We start from the raw sequence: 15,614 nt of genomic DNA, 5'->3' as shown, positions 1-15,614 counted from the left end.
TTAACATAGGTTTAGGAAAGATTGAAAAAATATGTAATGAAATATACATTAGCCGAAGCCCCGTGGTACTAGAATTTTCTGAATCGGTTCAGTAGATCTAGAGATTACCTCCTACAATACCACAAAAAGGCTTATGACCAGGGTGTTTGGAAGGCTCTACAAAAGATCTATGTCATACAGTAAACGTCTATCGGCTGATGTGATGATGATGTTCATGATATTGATATAGATGTTTTCAGTATTAATTATGTTCAAATCTTGTATTTTCCAGGAGGCGCGGCCGCTCAAAGTGGACGTATCGTAGTTGGGGCTGAGTTGATCTCAGCTGGAGGACAATCTATGGAAGGATTTACAAGAACGCAGGCTTGGGCTGCTTTAAAAGCATTACCAGCTGGACGAGTCGCATTGGTTCTTAGAAACCCCAATTCATAAAAAATATAAACTATTATCTTGAAATATTGAACATACGTATTTGATCTTTAATTTATTTAATTGGGCAATGATTAATATGTCTGTCTCGCACGAAGTATGAATATCATTTGTTTAAAATCATTTCTGTAGTACTCATAAAATAAGGAGTTTGTTTAGATGCCTAAGGCTACCTGTTCATCAGAGTGGAGCGAGACGGACTAATGCAGGCCGGAGTTGCGTATTGTATCTGTCGACCGGAGCGGAGCGGAGTTGCAGACTATGTTAAATAAATAAATGATAAATTTAATTTATTTAACCTCGCTCCGTTTCCCCGCTTTCCGGTTTTATATGAATTTTTAAATTAGCTTGCAAGTCCCTGTCCACTTAAGAGGAGCGGAGATTTTGTGTAAACCTCTTGGTTAATATTTCTCCGTTTCTCGGCTCCGCTGCCTCGCTCCGCTTCGGTCGACTTGCAGCTTAATGTGGATATGTGAGACGTTCACATTTTGGTACTCAAATGACTGATTTAGGAACGATAGAGCTTTGAGGTTTTCGTTCATTTTGATGATCTATATTCACTCTTTAGTCAGCATTAGTAGATGCATTGTACATAGTATATTAATAATGGTTAAATCGACGAAATTTTTTTAACCCAGCGTCGTTGAACAATTATAATCATTAAACAAAAATTTGTTATAAAACCTATAATTAATTTATTAATTTGAAATTGTTAATACTAGTCTCGGAGGCAAATGCGAAGTTTGTAGATATGTTTTAATGTATTTTAGGCGGCTTATTAAATTATTATGTTGAATTTTATTCGGAATTATTACCTACAATTATAACGACATGAAAGTTATTGCGTGCCATTTTAAATTTATGTCTAAAGTTTTACAATTTTGAGCATTTCATAACTAATTCCGATTTTTTCATACCTGTATCCTTAAATGTAAATTAAATAATTTACATTTACATATAGGTAGTAGCTGATAAATAAAAACGGTATTTCTATATAACTGAACTTTTTACACACATAATATTATAGAAACTCGTAATAGATTACACCAATTATCAAAAGTAAATAAAAAATATCCGGAGTATTTTAAGCTTAATTTAAAAAAAATGTTTATTATCAGTTATAGTGACATTTTTCTGTACTTTTCCCACACAGTTTTAGTATGAGACCTTTAAAGTAGATAAATGCCTTTAAAGTGCTGCAATTGACCATTGACCCATATACCAGTGTTACACTGGTAAGTGGTCACCTGATGTTAAGTGATTACCGCCGTCAATGGTTTGAACGGTATATAAGCGATAAAATTAAAAGTATTATGACTATGTACTTACCTACTTTACTATGTGATTTTCTTCTGACGCTAATAAATTCTCATTATTATTTATATTGTGTAATACTGAATTGATGTATACATAGAAAATAGGAACTTTATACAATATTGTGTTTCTGTATTGTCTATGAATGAACGCAATTTTCCAGTAATTTTCAGTAATTTTTCCGTGTGACGTCAAATCTTTTTCAAAAATTCATAGACACTATACACAATCACATTGCGTCATGTGTTAATGTGGTGAAAATAATAATTTATTTAAGTTTAACTTGAAATGTAACAAACCTTGTCTGGGGAGGTCACAATCGTTTTTCTTTGTAACACATAGGGCTTAACCAAAAACCTTCTGAAAAGTGTCGGATAGCTTATTCACAACTTTTGTTTTCTACTGTTTGTCCGCAGCACAAGGTTTTTTATCTTTCTGGTCGGGCTATACTTACTAGTAGAGGATCTGTATGTAAGACGGCCTTCATGGACCTGTCAACCGGAGTACAGATGAAATTTATTTAGTGATGTTAACTTTATTTTTTGAAATAAATTAATTATATCAATAATTACCCTAGAATGGAAGAGAATGACCTTGAGTGGAGTCACGCACTTGTGAACTTTGTGTGTAGGGTTAAGGACGTCCTTTACGGTTAACCAACACTCCCCTTTCCACTCAAGTCACTCTCACCGCCTATCCCAAGTACCCATAAAGAATGACATAACAAGAAATGTGAACTGTGGACGGCTCGAACGCCACGAGTCTACCGAAGCCGACAGTATGACGAGCGCCTTATATCGCAAGTCGTTCCCGTCAACCGATGGATACCCCTCTCTAAATCCCTACTATTTACGAAACAAGTCGCGCCACCTGACGTCATATCCGTCTCAGACTACTATTTCCTGCAATATATTGTTTTGATGTAAAAAGATTTTTATCTGGTTGACAGGTCGGTGAAGATCATCTTATATTCGGGATCTAAGACTATACTAATTCCTAAATATTTAATAATAACTTACCCACATTTACCTATAAGTAGACACTCAGGTTTATTTAAAAACATTTACTGACATGTTATATCCCGGTTACTTGCCATGAATAAGGTTTGTAAAGCCTTACTACTATACTTAATTAATATAATTTTAGGCTAGTGATTGTAAATAGCTTCAATTGTTTGTTGTATTATTAATAAAATTAAATATTTTTTATACTTCATGATATTGCATGATATTCTGTATTTTTTATATAAATGTCATCTTCATCGTCATCATCAGTTCATTGATTCTGTTTATGAAATATATTTTTGATTAAGTTTATAAAATATAATCTTAAAAATATAAAATTGTGCGTTTTTGTCATTCCTTATGGCGTGGAGTTCTAATTGAAATAACTTTAATTATTACGCTTCATTAGTGGTAACATACATAGATACTTAATTTATAGCTTGGCAACTTCGTTTGTAACACTCCCGATGCGGGAGCGGGCCGGGGGGCGTGTAGCGATATATGAAAAACCCACGACTGACCCACCTCACTTTCCCGCACGCACGATTTCACACCCACGCAGTTTTTCCCCTCGTCGCCCGCATATCATGGGAGTGTCATCAACGAGCTTGCCAGACTGTCAATTAATTTTATTCTGATATATAACTACGTCAAAAAGTTTTATAGTAAAGGATACGGGTTTCCGCTTAATAACAGCAATTTATTCAGTTAACTTACTATGAACAAAATATATTTTCGCATAATTTTGGTTACAATTCGCAGAAATCATCAATGAAGGAAGGAAAATAATAAATAAGTATACACACTCTTGCTTATCATCGTTTATTATTCACAATTTAATACAATACGCGCTTGATTACGTTCATAACAATGCAAAAACTTATACATTACTAGTCACAATAATAGATTTGTGCGAACTAATAAAAGTAGAGCTTGGTGCGCCAGACCTTCGTCATATCTAAATATTTAAAAGGGAAAGGGAAACCGCTTGTCGTAGAAAGATAAAATTTGCCACATGACCAGATTAAGGAGGTCTAAGTAAGTAAGTTTTTTTCGGACAGCGTTCAAATACAACAAATGCATTCCCATGTACGTATACGTTCACACGACAGCGTTTTCAAAGCACGACGCTTTTTCTCGAGCAGTGTTGCAGTGTTGCATTTTCAATTTTAGGCGTTGGAAATAGACTCTCATTCAGCTTCTTACTATATTTAATCGCTTTTTTAACGTCCGTTAAAAAAATTCTCGTGCGAAAGGGCTAAGGGCGGACGAAGCCGCGGGAGTCCGCTAGTTTTATATCAGCTGAAAGTTCGTCTCTCCATGCTCTTGCGATAGGTAAACAGTACCGTAGCCAATTATGGAGTTTGGACATTACCAGTAATAGTCATTCTAGTGGTTACTCGAGTAATATAACTTTAAGGACTTATACTACTACATATGTCGAAAAAAAGTCTTAATTTATCACACTTTAAGGTTACACGTGTCTGGCAAATAGCTGCAACCAAGCAAATCGTCTAGCTACTGGTTACATGATTTCAGTGCTGAAGAAAATATAAAAAAACATACATACAGTCGAACGTAGAACCTCCTCCTTTTTGGAAGTCGGTTAAAAAGCGCTTCATTCATTTATCGATACTAATATTATGTAGAGGTAATGTTTGTGTTGTTGTAGGGGATAATCTCTGGATCTACTGAACTGATTTTGAAATTGTTTTAGTACTAGAAAGCCACGTTATTTGTGGGTATTATTGCCTATATTTTATACCCGTATTCACATGGAAGTGGGAACTACGCCGATGAAACCGCAGGGTATCGACTAGTTTTTTTTTATGTTTACGAATTTAAGGTATACACCTTTGTTAGACGCCATCTCGTAAAACCACCATTGTCCTTATGTGGCAGTACTCTTCTATGGTGTATAAGCTAGATTTTCTTCAAAGTGAAATGGACCTAAATCTAAATACATTGAGATTAAATCTTAATCCATGTTTATAAATATAGCCGTTAGATTTTATAAATTGAAGAAGGTCTGGCTACTACATGACGTTAGTCCTGAAGCAATGGATACACTTCAAATAAAAAAGCACTTCTTTTAGAATGACGTCGCTGTAGTCTTCTTCAAAATAATATCAACCTTTTTATGAATTTTTAAATTCTTTACGAAATATTACAAGAACACGTAACCCATGTAATCGAATCAGGAAGTACAGCTACATCGATAAACATGTAAAAAGTAATAAAATTGTTGATTTTTTCGAAAACAATAACTTATTGGAATTTTTCCATTTAATTCCATTGGAAAATGGGATTTTTTCTCTGCTTGGGCTTGAGTAATCGAACCTCTCTATGTCCTATATCGATCGATCGATCGATCTATCTGGTCAACTATCTCAATCTGTTTGCCAAGGGGGTTGGACGAGAACAGAAGCATCGCCTGTGAAAATAAGTGCCTAGGTAGTAGGTATATTTACTCATAATCTCTTACCATAGACAAATAAGCGTAATTTACAAGCATTTTTAGTATTGTATGAATTATATAAGCATACTGGTTTTCACCAACTTACTTTAGAATATTATCGAAACCTTACAAAATTATATCATGTAAAATCATATTTTGGTGTTAAAGACTAATTCATCGAGTGTCTCTTATACATAGGTAATCATTTATATTTGTTATATTACCTATTTAAATTATATTATCGTTATATTACTATATAAAAATAAATAAGTGTTCCGTTACATTTTGTATATAAACTTTGAATTATAGCAAGTATCACAGATGATATTTTATCGTTTAAAAATGAAGGTCGGTTTTACAGAACCGGTATGTTGTTCCATCCAAAAGCTTTACTAAAATTCGTTACATAATAGTAAAGTAGTACAAGTACCTACTCCTATTCTTTGTCAATGTGTCAACTCGACAGTGTCTCGAATTCGTCACAATCTCTCACTTTCTAACTCCATACTATAGATAAAGAGAGAGAGAAATATGAATTCCAATGTCACACTGTCGAGTTATAAAAATACCGTTACAGAAAAGTGCATCTATTTTGTCTTTTTTTCATTGAATCATTCGTTGTAACATTTTGGGAGATAACTTATTATAGGTACAAAAATATTATATTATTTCAAATATATTTCATAGTAAAATCTAAATATTTACAATGTACATAATATAATTTAGTCAGTAAACATATTTACAATTTAAATGTATATAAATTTTACACGATCTTTAAATACATACTCAGGTAGGTAATATATTATACTTGTATTACAAACGGGTGCTAAAAGCACACTGTAACATCAATATAAAACATTCCCTCAAAATACTATCGATATACATTTTCATTTTAATTAATTATTCTATTATATAATGATTTATTTATTTTGCTATCATCCGCGAAAATTCGGCGAACCCATGCGACAACGTCACCCAGGTCCGGCAAAATACTCTCTACGTACGTTTCACCCCGAAACCGGAGCATCCTCAGGAGATGTTGACTCTACAACGTGCAATTGCAAAGTGTCGTTTTCGACCTTCGAAAAAAAAAAAAAAAAATTAAATTTAAATTAGAAATAGAACAGAATAATTCTTTAAATTTCCTTGATGTAACAATCACTAGAGTTAATAATAGACATCACTTTGGGATTTATCGTAAGCCAACTTATACAGATATAACCATACCAGCATCATCTTGTCATCCATGGCAACATAAATTAGCAGCTTTCCATAGTTATGTTCATAGACTGATGTCCATTCCTCTAACTAGGGATCAGTATAACAAGGAATTAAATACAATATATCGCATGGCATTTTCGAATGGATACAATCCGAATATTGTGAATAGAATAATCAATAAGAAACAATTGGTGTTGATTAGAAAAGAACTTTATGGAATTCCATTAGAAAAACCTAAAAAATTTAAAGCTAGTCTAACATACTTTGGTCCAGTGTCGGAACGTATTGCAAAAACACTTGGAAGGCATGATATAAATGTGGCCTTCAGAACAAATGACTCTCTTAAAAATATTTGCAATGGTAAAGATAAACTAGAAAAGCAACATAAATCGGGAGTATATAAATTGCAATGTTCTGAATGTAATGCAACATATATTGGTCAAACCGGTCGGAATTTTGATACACGTTACAAGGAACACATATCCGCTGTTCGAAATGACCGTCCACAAAGGTCGCACTTTGCAAAGCATCTCCTAGACACTGGTCATAAGCTGCCAGATAATCATACGTATGAAATTTTACACACTTGCAATAAAGGCCTACGACTATGCGTTTTGGAACAATTAGAAATAATAAAACATAATAAGTCAGGAATTACCTTATTAAATGAACAAATAGAGTTATCGAAGTCACCACTAATAAAAATGTTTGAATGCGATGAGAGATAAATCGCTTATATTATGAGTATCTTGGCAACGCCCACCTCTTGCCCCACCTACTTTTTGGTCTATAAAAGACGAAGCAAAGGTCGAAAACGACACTTTGCAATTGCACGTTGTAGAGTCAACATCTCCTGAGGATGCTCCGGTTTCGGGGTGAAACGTACGTAGAGAGTATTTTGCCGGACCTGGGTGACGTTGTCGCATGGGTTCGCCGAATTTTCGCGGATGATAGCAAAATAAATAAATCATTATATAATCATGATGAACTTCCGCAAAGTAACGCCTGCTTCTATCCAATAATTATTCTATTGTTTTAAAAAGAGGAGTAAATTTATATGTAAATCTTATTTTTTTATAGCAAAAAAGTATGAGCACACCCGCGCAGCCGGCGACGCTGCTGAGGTTCCATAAGGAGCCTTCGGTACTTACACAATCAGAAAAAAGCAGTTTTTCCTCCCGTCGCCCGCATATCATGGGAGTGTTATCAACGACCTTGCCAGACTATACTCTATCTATTTGATAGACTCAGGGCTGCATTAACCATGACGGGATCCTAAGGCAAAGACTGGCGCGCGCATACACGAGCTGATTTTCGTCGCACGGCTAAAACAACACGGGTTACAATCTCCAAAGTTGGAGGCCACCTCACGAAACTAGCACGACTCGTGTGAATTCAAGTTTAGTGTTATAACTGTACACTGTATTTACAAAGTGGAGTAATTAGAGACGTACTGCGCCTGGAGCGGTTCCCCGCAGCAGGCGCAGGGCAGTCAGCGCGCCGGGGCCCGCCGCGACACCCGCAGCAGTACGGGGCCCGCGCGCACGTCTTTGAACAGCCTGATGGCTTCACTGTGTGCGAGGCCTGCCGTGCCGCGACCGTTCACTGACAATATCTCGTCTCCTGAAAGGATAGAAATTTGAAAACAGTTAAAAGAGGTATCATGGCAATCGTCGGTTAGTTACTTAGGTAAAAAGATCGTTCCATTAATAACAGGACAAGATACGATTACTACCATCTATATATATTTACGGTAAGACACTATGAGTCTAATTATTCCTGCTATCTTCTAAAACCATCATCATTGTCCAGCCAGATCCCGTTTGTCCAGATATGAAGCGTAAAGTTTGTATATTACACGAAGGTGTCTGACATAGAGGGCCATTTCGCATGTTATCCTGGAGAAAATATAAAGGTAGGTAGGTAGGTACGCTTTATGATTGGTAAGAGCTTGAGAGACAAACTTTTACCTTTTTAAAAAATAACGAACGTCTAGCCCTTATATTAAAAGTTCAACAGACAGTATGAAAAAAGTCGTACTGTCTGTTGAACTTTTAATTTTCGTATGTAGTTTTAGCAACGATGTATAGGTAGGTACTGCTATAATATAAGTTATTGAGTTTTAATAATCTTGGTTTTAGGTATTCGAAGGGTACACAAGGATCACGTCCTCCTACAAACTGCCGCCCTGTGTCCATCTACCTAAGGCGTAGGTGTAAACATTCATGTGCCTGTAATTACACCGTCATCCAAGCCAATCAGAGAGGACCCCAGCAATATTGATTGGGGGAGTAATAAGCGGTATTTTCGGTACTAGGTATTTACTTCACCAGACAAGCTCTGTCACAAAAAGCTCCAGACTTAAACCATACACATCCATAAAATATATACCAAAAAGATATAGGACAACGTAAAAGTACTATTTATATGTTTCAGTGTAACAGTTTGTTTACCTACAGATTACGTAAGCAACCTTTATTTAACGACTTTAACCTGCAGGTGTATGGAGTTCATTAGTTATCCTGAACGACGTTATGACGTTATGCCTACAGCTGTTGCCGTTAACGGTTGTGTAGGAATGCACCCGATTGTTGTTTATTGCACTTTAATTTAATCATGTAGTTTATTTCATATGTTGTAGATATTATCTAAGCACGAGGTTATTAGGCTAAGTGTATTTGGTTCGTAAAGAAAGATTCTGAATTAAATCCTATTGTTGTTAAGTCCTCTCCTGTAAGAAGGGAGACCCTTTTTACAGGAGAGGAATGTGGAGCTTAGATCCAACACGCTGCTAAAATGCCGATTGACGGTAAGATGCTAGAATGTTAAATTCTTTAACGACCGACTAGTTCATGACCGTTAGTTTAAGGTGTTTTCTAAGACGCGGCATTAAAACCACCAACTTCCCAACTGAAAACTTTTAGTGGAAATATCTTAGAAGAAAGTAAAGCTGAATGATTATTACAAAGCCCGGCCACTTACTTAAGCCAGGATCTCGTGATCCGAAGTCACATAGGCTTACCGCGTCTTCTATTTATAGTGGCAATTGTAAGAAGATCGGCGATCATTGTATGAGTTGAATTTTGAACATTGCTTGCGTGTGAGCTTTTGTTGAACCACTAAGATTTTTTAGCCAGGAAGTTACTGAGAACTACTGGACCGTTAATCATCGGCTATTTATTTTTGTTGTTTTTCATCTATAAACCTGAATCAGTTCTTAAGATAGGAGATGTGTAAATACCTTCACGAAGTAAGCCAGATTCTGCAGCTTGGCCGTTGTTAAATATAGTTTTGACGAAGATGCCCATGTCTCCTCGCGGTGAGTCCCTTCCACCTACTATGCTAAATCCAAGTCCTTTTCCGCCCGCTGATTTTGTGAATCGAACCTGAAAATGTGTAAATTACTCATTAATTTTGGCATATCTTTTATCGAACGGTCCTTATATAAATAGGTATAGACTTTTTAAAGCTTAGTATTCTGTGATTTGTCCATTAACGCTTTGATAAATGCGAGCAATAAAGCACAGTTTCGTCTTATCTTACGCCATCCGTTGTCATTTGTAGAGCCGAAGGCTCTGTTAATTCGTGGCTGGTCTTTCGAATGATTTCCTTATACGCTTCCTAACAAACCCCCTGTGTAGAAATACCACAGCTTTCCAATTGCGTGGAAGAAATTAGCAGTAGTTCGGATGGTTGTTGATTACCATTAAGGAAGGTAAGGATTCTTTAAAAAGTTTTTAAAAACTAAAATGTATAATTGATTTTACCTCAAACGTGTGAGTGTCACGTGGCTCAGGCGCGGGTGGTCGTTTACTTGTTTTCTGTATGGACGTGGGAGGCGCCGGCGGAGGTCGCGCGGAGCGAGGCGTCGAGCTCACTCTTAGCTCTGCGACACAGTTGCGCAGCTGTTGAACTGGCTCCTGACGAACTTGTACACGCGGCAACCTGTAGGGTTCCTCCCACAACCTCTCCGCTACTTCTGACGTTAACCTGTTGTAACCATTTCTGTACATAGTCTCAACTTCGACGTTTTCGCTGTACGGCCTACTTCGGATCTCTTTGCCATTTTTCTTACTTAATCCGTAACTGTAATCTACTACGTCTCTGCTTTCATCTTCTTGATTTATTAGCGGTGTTCGATCGCGAGGAACTTCTTTGGCTCTATACACGTTTGGAGAGCTACATCGTCTTCGGATTGTTGCGCTTTGTCGTGGCGGTGAAGGCGATGGAGGTGTTCTTACGGCGCTCGGACTAGGGACGTAGAATGTTGAAGGTTGTTGCTGTGGTGGTGCGAGAACATCGTGCGCGGATAGAGCTCGTCTTCGCAGTCCTCCACCCAATTTCCCTAAAGCTCGGAGTAAATCCGGTGCTCCACTGGTTACTCGTAATGAAGCGGTGGTGTACACTTTGCCTCGATGCCTGAAGGAGAGCTTTGAAGGTGGTGCAGGAGAACATTGTGATGTTGGTCTAGGTGGTGATGGTGAACATCGCACCGGACTTGGATCAGGGTTGCCGTTACCAGATCCAGGTCGAAGTCTTGAGCAGCGACGTCGTAACTTTCTCCACCTTTGAGACAGGTTCGCATTCCAGCTTTCTTCTGGAAAAATGCATTGAATCTTGTAAATATAAATTGGACGACAAGTTCTTGTGGACCGGTCCTTCATAACATGAAATTTCAGAGAGCTTAAATTGATTACATGGTCAAGTATAACTTGAAATGCTTGTTGTTGTTGCATAACTTTAGCCAATGATTGGGTAGTAACAGCATGATTAATTTCAATTTATTTTATCAATGCCATAGGTACGACATTTACTATAAATACAGGATCATCTGGTAATAACTTTCGAAAACCAGTTTCGACAATAATAAAAATTTCAAGGTTATAAATAAGTAGGTACGAATGTATGGAAGCTAGTTCTTATAATTTTAACCAGATGCTACTGCGGCTTTAAAACAAGATATTAAACGGTGTAACGCAGTTTAAGAAAGAAATTTAGGTACTTGAGAAAAATAAAAAAAAACAACTGAAATATCCAAAAAATCTCAATTAGCTTAAGCGTGTTCAATAATAAATGCTTAAGAAAAGCAGCTATGTTTTAAATGTGATTACTATTTGCTTTACCCTCAGTTATATGTACAAAGCAGACTGAAGAACAAGCAGCTATGACAATAATTTTCAACGAACGAACACAAGTCTTGACCTTGTTGAGTATTCCTTAACTGTTTACCTTTGACGCTTGTTTTCAAAATATATTTTTCTATTCCCTTTTATTAATCAACTCAGTACATATAAAAGCACGAACCATATCACAAAGCTATTCATTCCTACAGGTCATCTGGTAATGTTCAATTACCACACGGGTAAACCGTGCTACAATGTTTTTCTAAATCTTTAAATAGTTCCAAAGTTCAGGCTTTCATACAATAGACAAAATCTAGGAGGCCACGCCGAGACTAAATCCAGAAAGCTACGCCGATAAAAAATCGAGGATGCCATGCCTAACGCCAATTATATAGTATTTACCAAGTTTTGGTAATTCTTTTATTTGTTTAATCATGTTCGTATTGTATGCCACTGCACATAATTAGCTATGTAGCACTTGTGGTACAATGACCCTCAATTAATGACGGTGCCATAAATAACTATTTTAATACAACTTTTATTTCTCTCACCTTTCTTATTAGTATCAGCATCAGAAGCGTAGTCGTGCGTGCGCGGCGGTGGCGCGGGCGGCGTGGCCGGTGCTGCGAAGCTGTGCCTCAGTGGGGTCATCCGCAGCAGCCGGGGGCGGTCGCCGCCGCCGCGGGACCCCCACGCAGGGGCTCCCATAGTTAGCGCACCTGTTAAACATGGGGATCAATTGTTACTTGTGGAAACCAGGTTACTAGACCGCGCGGTTTTGATGTATACCATTGTTCGAGTTGTTTAGAGCTATTTAAATTAGTTTTCTTGTTTTCTAATTTAAATTACCATAAAACATACAAGGTATTTTGTTCTTTAAAGCCAATAATACACAAGCTGGTGTGTTCTAGGCCTTAAATAAGGCCTTTTAGATTTATGTTTTTCTGTCGGTGTTTTCAGAAAAAGATTTTTTAAAATATTTATTTAATTTTGTAATGGTACTTGTGATGTAGATAAAGACACTAGCTAATAATCGTTTTGTTATTGAAATAATTAAACAAAACATTTGTAGACAGGGTTAGGTAATGTTGTGAAAACGAAAGGAAAATCTCGATCATCCAATATTTCGATTGACTATGGCAGAGAATCGAAACTACAGAATCAGAGAATTTAGCCTCAGATTGGAAAACAATATGAAATCAGCCCAAGAGAAGGATGCAATCAATCATGATGAAGCTTTAAAGCAATCAAATAAAAATATCGCAGTATATCGCATATGTACTTTTTTACTTTTTAATCTTCACAAGTCAGTCCTTGATTACAATATCACCTGATATAGTCATGATGCAATCTAAGATGGAAGTGGGCTAAATTGACTGGAGTAGAATGAAAATCCCTTTCGGTTTCTACTTCATCGTACCGAAACGCTAAATCGCTTGGCGGTACATCTTTGCCGGATTGTAACAAACCTCAATCGGCCCAGCCGGGGATCGAACCGAGGTCTTCCATCTTGTAAATCCACTGCGCATACCACTGCGCCACAAAGGCCGTCATGTATATTATACAATTATTATATTTTTAGTTATGAAGAAAGCCATAGGCATTTGCAAACACTGGATACCGGATTTTAATATACGAGTTTGAAACGAGTTATTGTTTGTTAATTGATTATCCGTTTATTTAGTTTATGCACACGAGGATGGATTCAAAGACGTTATCGTAAAGTTCAATTAACACGAGGCACGGGCAAATAAGGTCAAGTACCTATGTTATCTTTTGCCTAATATTTTACCTATGTCTTTTGCGTTGGTAATGTTAACTTTTGAGTTGGTAGCATCGTAATTAACCTCTGACGTAAAAAAGAGCGGTGATATAGGTAAGTTTGTCGTATATGTGTGTTGTAGCGATTTTAAAATCTAAGAGAATGGACCAATTATGATGCAGTATTCCTTTTTTAAAGCTGACGGTGTGATTCTTAGATGTAAATTGACGATTTTCGAAAAAGAAGGAGATAATCCTGACGTAACATTATTTTTAATACCAACTGTAGAAGTCGTTATTAAACCATATTTAGCTGAACTGCTGAGCTCGAGTTTCCTCTCAGAATGAGACGGGTTAAGCCAATAGTCCACCACGCTTGTCCAATGCGGATAGGCAGACTCCACACGCGCAGAGACTTAAGAAAATTCTCTGATATGCAGGTTTCCTCACGATATTTTCCTTCACCGTTTGAAACACGTGATATTTAATTTCTTAAAATGCACACAGCTGAAAAGTTGGAGGTGCATGCTCCGGACCAAATTCGAACCCATACCCCCCGGAATCAGAGGCAGAGAACATATCCACTGGGCTATCACGGCTCTAACTAGAGAAATATAATGATACAATACGATTACCTGTTTTATAATTATTTGAATTGTTCTCATTATATAGGTACATACCTAGTTACGTACTAAAGATACTTCTTCATCATCTTTATTTCATTTACCCATTAATTGCTTACAGATTACTCTGAGGCATCTACCTATTTATAGGTACATTGCCACTCGTACAAAAACTAGATAAAACCACTCTCAACTCAATATAGGAACCATCTGGTGTCTGGTTTTAAATACCAGTCACTACCTATAATAATATTTCTAAGTAACATTAGATATTAATGAAGTTATTGAATAATAAGTTTCTTTATGTTTTTCAGTATTTGCAGTTCTTTGATTTAATTATTTCCTCCATTCTCAATTAACTTTTCATTAATACCTTGACATATAATTTATATATTTTTATCTACAGCCCAAATTTAGTACATGACATATATTTATTCTTGTCAGTATCCAAGTATAAATGTCACCGTCTAATTAATGTTTGCTCTAATATAGTCCGTATAGTGTTTGTCGTAAATAACAAAATAAGTCGGTCGCCGGCCATTACCATGTATCCATACAAAGGTATACCACCATAACACCCACACTGTGTGGGTTTAGGTCAGCAAATAGTCAACATCCGGTGATCAGTTGGTATTCTGTACTACCTACGTAATGCGTACGAATATACTACCGATCGATAATTGAATATGTATTAATAAAGGTAATAAACCTCAGATAATGGATAATAGACAAAGAATATGCTCTCTGAAAACAACTTTAAGTATTACAACATACAGTATCAAAAAAATTAAAATAAAGTTGATAGGAATTTAAATTATAACACGTTCCTTTACAAAGCTCTCCAATCTTATGTAAATGTGTGTATTTAATCTAATTCAGCAGATATAAACTTACGAAAGATTAAGTTAGTGAAAATAGAAAAAAAACTAGCATAAGTACATAAGTATGAAGAAAACATTCTTAGCAAATTAAGTATGATGACCCACAAAAAATATACTGATTAAAGCAGTTGCTTAGAATCCGTAGAAATGCTGATATTTTCATTATAATCAGTTACTATAAAACCCCCAAAACTCTATCAGATAAACAGGTAAGTTAAAAAGATTCGTTATTTTTAACAGACTTCAAAAAAAGGAGGAGGTTCTCAATTTTAAGCGTTTTTTTAAATGTGTGTTACCTCATAACTTCGTCATTTATTAAGCAATTTTGAAAAATTCTTTTTTCATTTGAAATATACTTCCAAATTAGTATCATTTCATTTTCATGAATTTAGTTTAGTAATTAGTAAATTTGTGTTAATATAAAAATAACTGAAATACATCGTTGAAGTCGTTTGTAATATTTTTGTTAAAAAGATTATTTAAATTTTAGGTTGGATCAACATAAATTAAGTAATAAATAAGTAAAGGTATAATGTAACAAAAGAACAAACTACAAGTAACTGAACATTTTGTTCTAAACTAAAAATCCTAATAAGCAGTTATAATTTAAACCGGTGATGCGTCGAACGCGTCCGCGCCGTTGCTTTGCGGATATCCGGCTGCGCGTCCTCCATACCGGGCAGCGGCCATGCTTCCAACATACATTTAAAAATCGAATATAAACAGAAAGGTAGAAAGCTTAACTACCTACATGAAAAATTCATGACAGGAGAGCTAAATTCCATTAAACAGTTTGATTT

General features: G+C 36.1%; 2 protein-coding genes across 4 annotated transcripts in view; one reads left to right on the top strand and one right to left on the bottom strand.

The window, feature by feature from the left end:
• The window catches only part of LOC112046907 (uncharacterized), a 67,021-nt gene extending 63,936 nt beyond the window's left edge, over positions 1 to 3,085 (top strand). For both annotated transcript variants that reach the window (XM_052884197.1, XM_024083752.2), the window contains exon 8: positions 272 to 3,085. In XM_052884197.1, the coding sequence (XP_052740157.1) occupies positions 272 to 432 (161 nt within the window). In that variant the 3' untranslated portion in view covers positions 433 to 3,085. The remainder of the gene's footprint in view (positions 1 to 271) is intronic.
• Positions 3,086 to 3,553: 468 nt separating this feature from the next.
• Positions 3,554 to 15,614, bottom strand: part of LOC112046900 (inaD-like protein) — a 31,246-nt gene continuing 19,185 nt past the window's right edge. The window contains exons 2-6 of one of the 2 annotated variants that reach the window (XM_052884200.1): positions 12,101 to 12,268; positions 10,194 to 11,023; positions 9,668 to 9,812; positions 7,881 to 8,049; positions 3,554 to 6,284 (exon numbers count right to left, since the gene is read on the bottom strand). In XM_052884200.1, coding sequence (XP_052740160.1) covers positions 7,919 to 8,049; positions 9,668 to 9,812; positions 10,194 to 11,023; positions 12,101 to 12,257 — 1,263 coding nt within the window. In that variant the 5' untranslated portion in view covers positions 12,258 to 12,268 and the 3' untranslated portion in view covers positions 3,554 to 6,284; positions 7,881 to 7,918. Of the gene's footprint in view, positions 6,285 to 7,384; positions 8,050 to 9,667; positions 9,813 to 10,193; positions 11,024 to 12,100; positions 12,269 to 15,614 lie in introns of those variants that run through there. The other variant, XM_024083745.2, reaches the window with a different exon arrangement.

Source organism: Bicyclus anynana, chromosome 1, assembly GCF_947172395.1.
Source record: "Bicyclus anynana chromosome 1, ilBicAnyn1.1, whole genome shotgun sequence".
NCBI classification, from domain to species: domain Eukaryota; kingdom Metazoa; phylum Arthropoda; class Insecta; order Lepidoptera; family Nymphalidae; genus Bicyclus; species Bicyclus anynana.
This window is presented reverse-complemented; position numbering and strand designations above follow the sequence as displayed.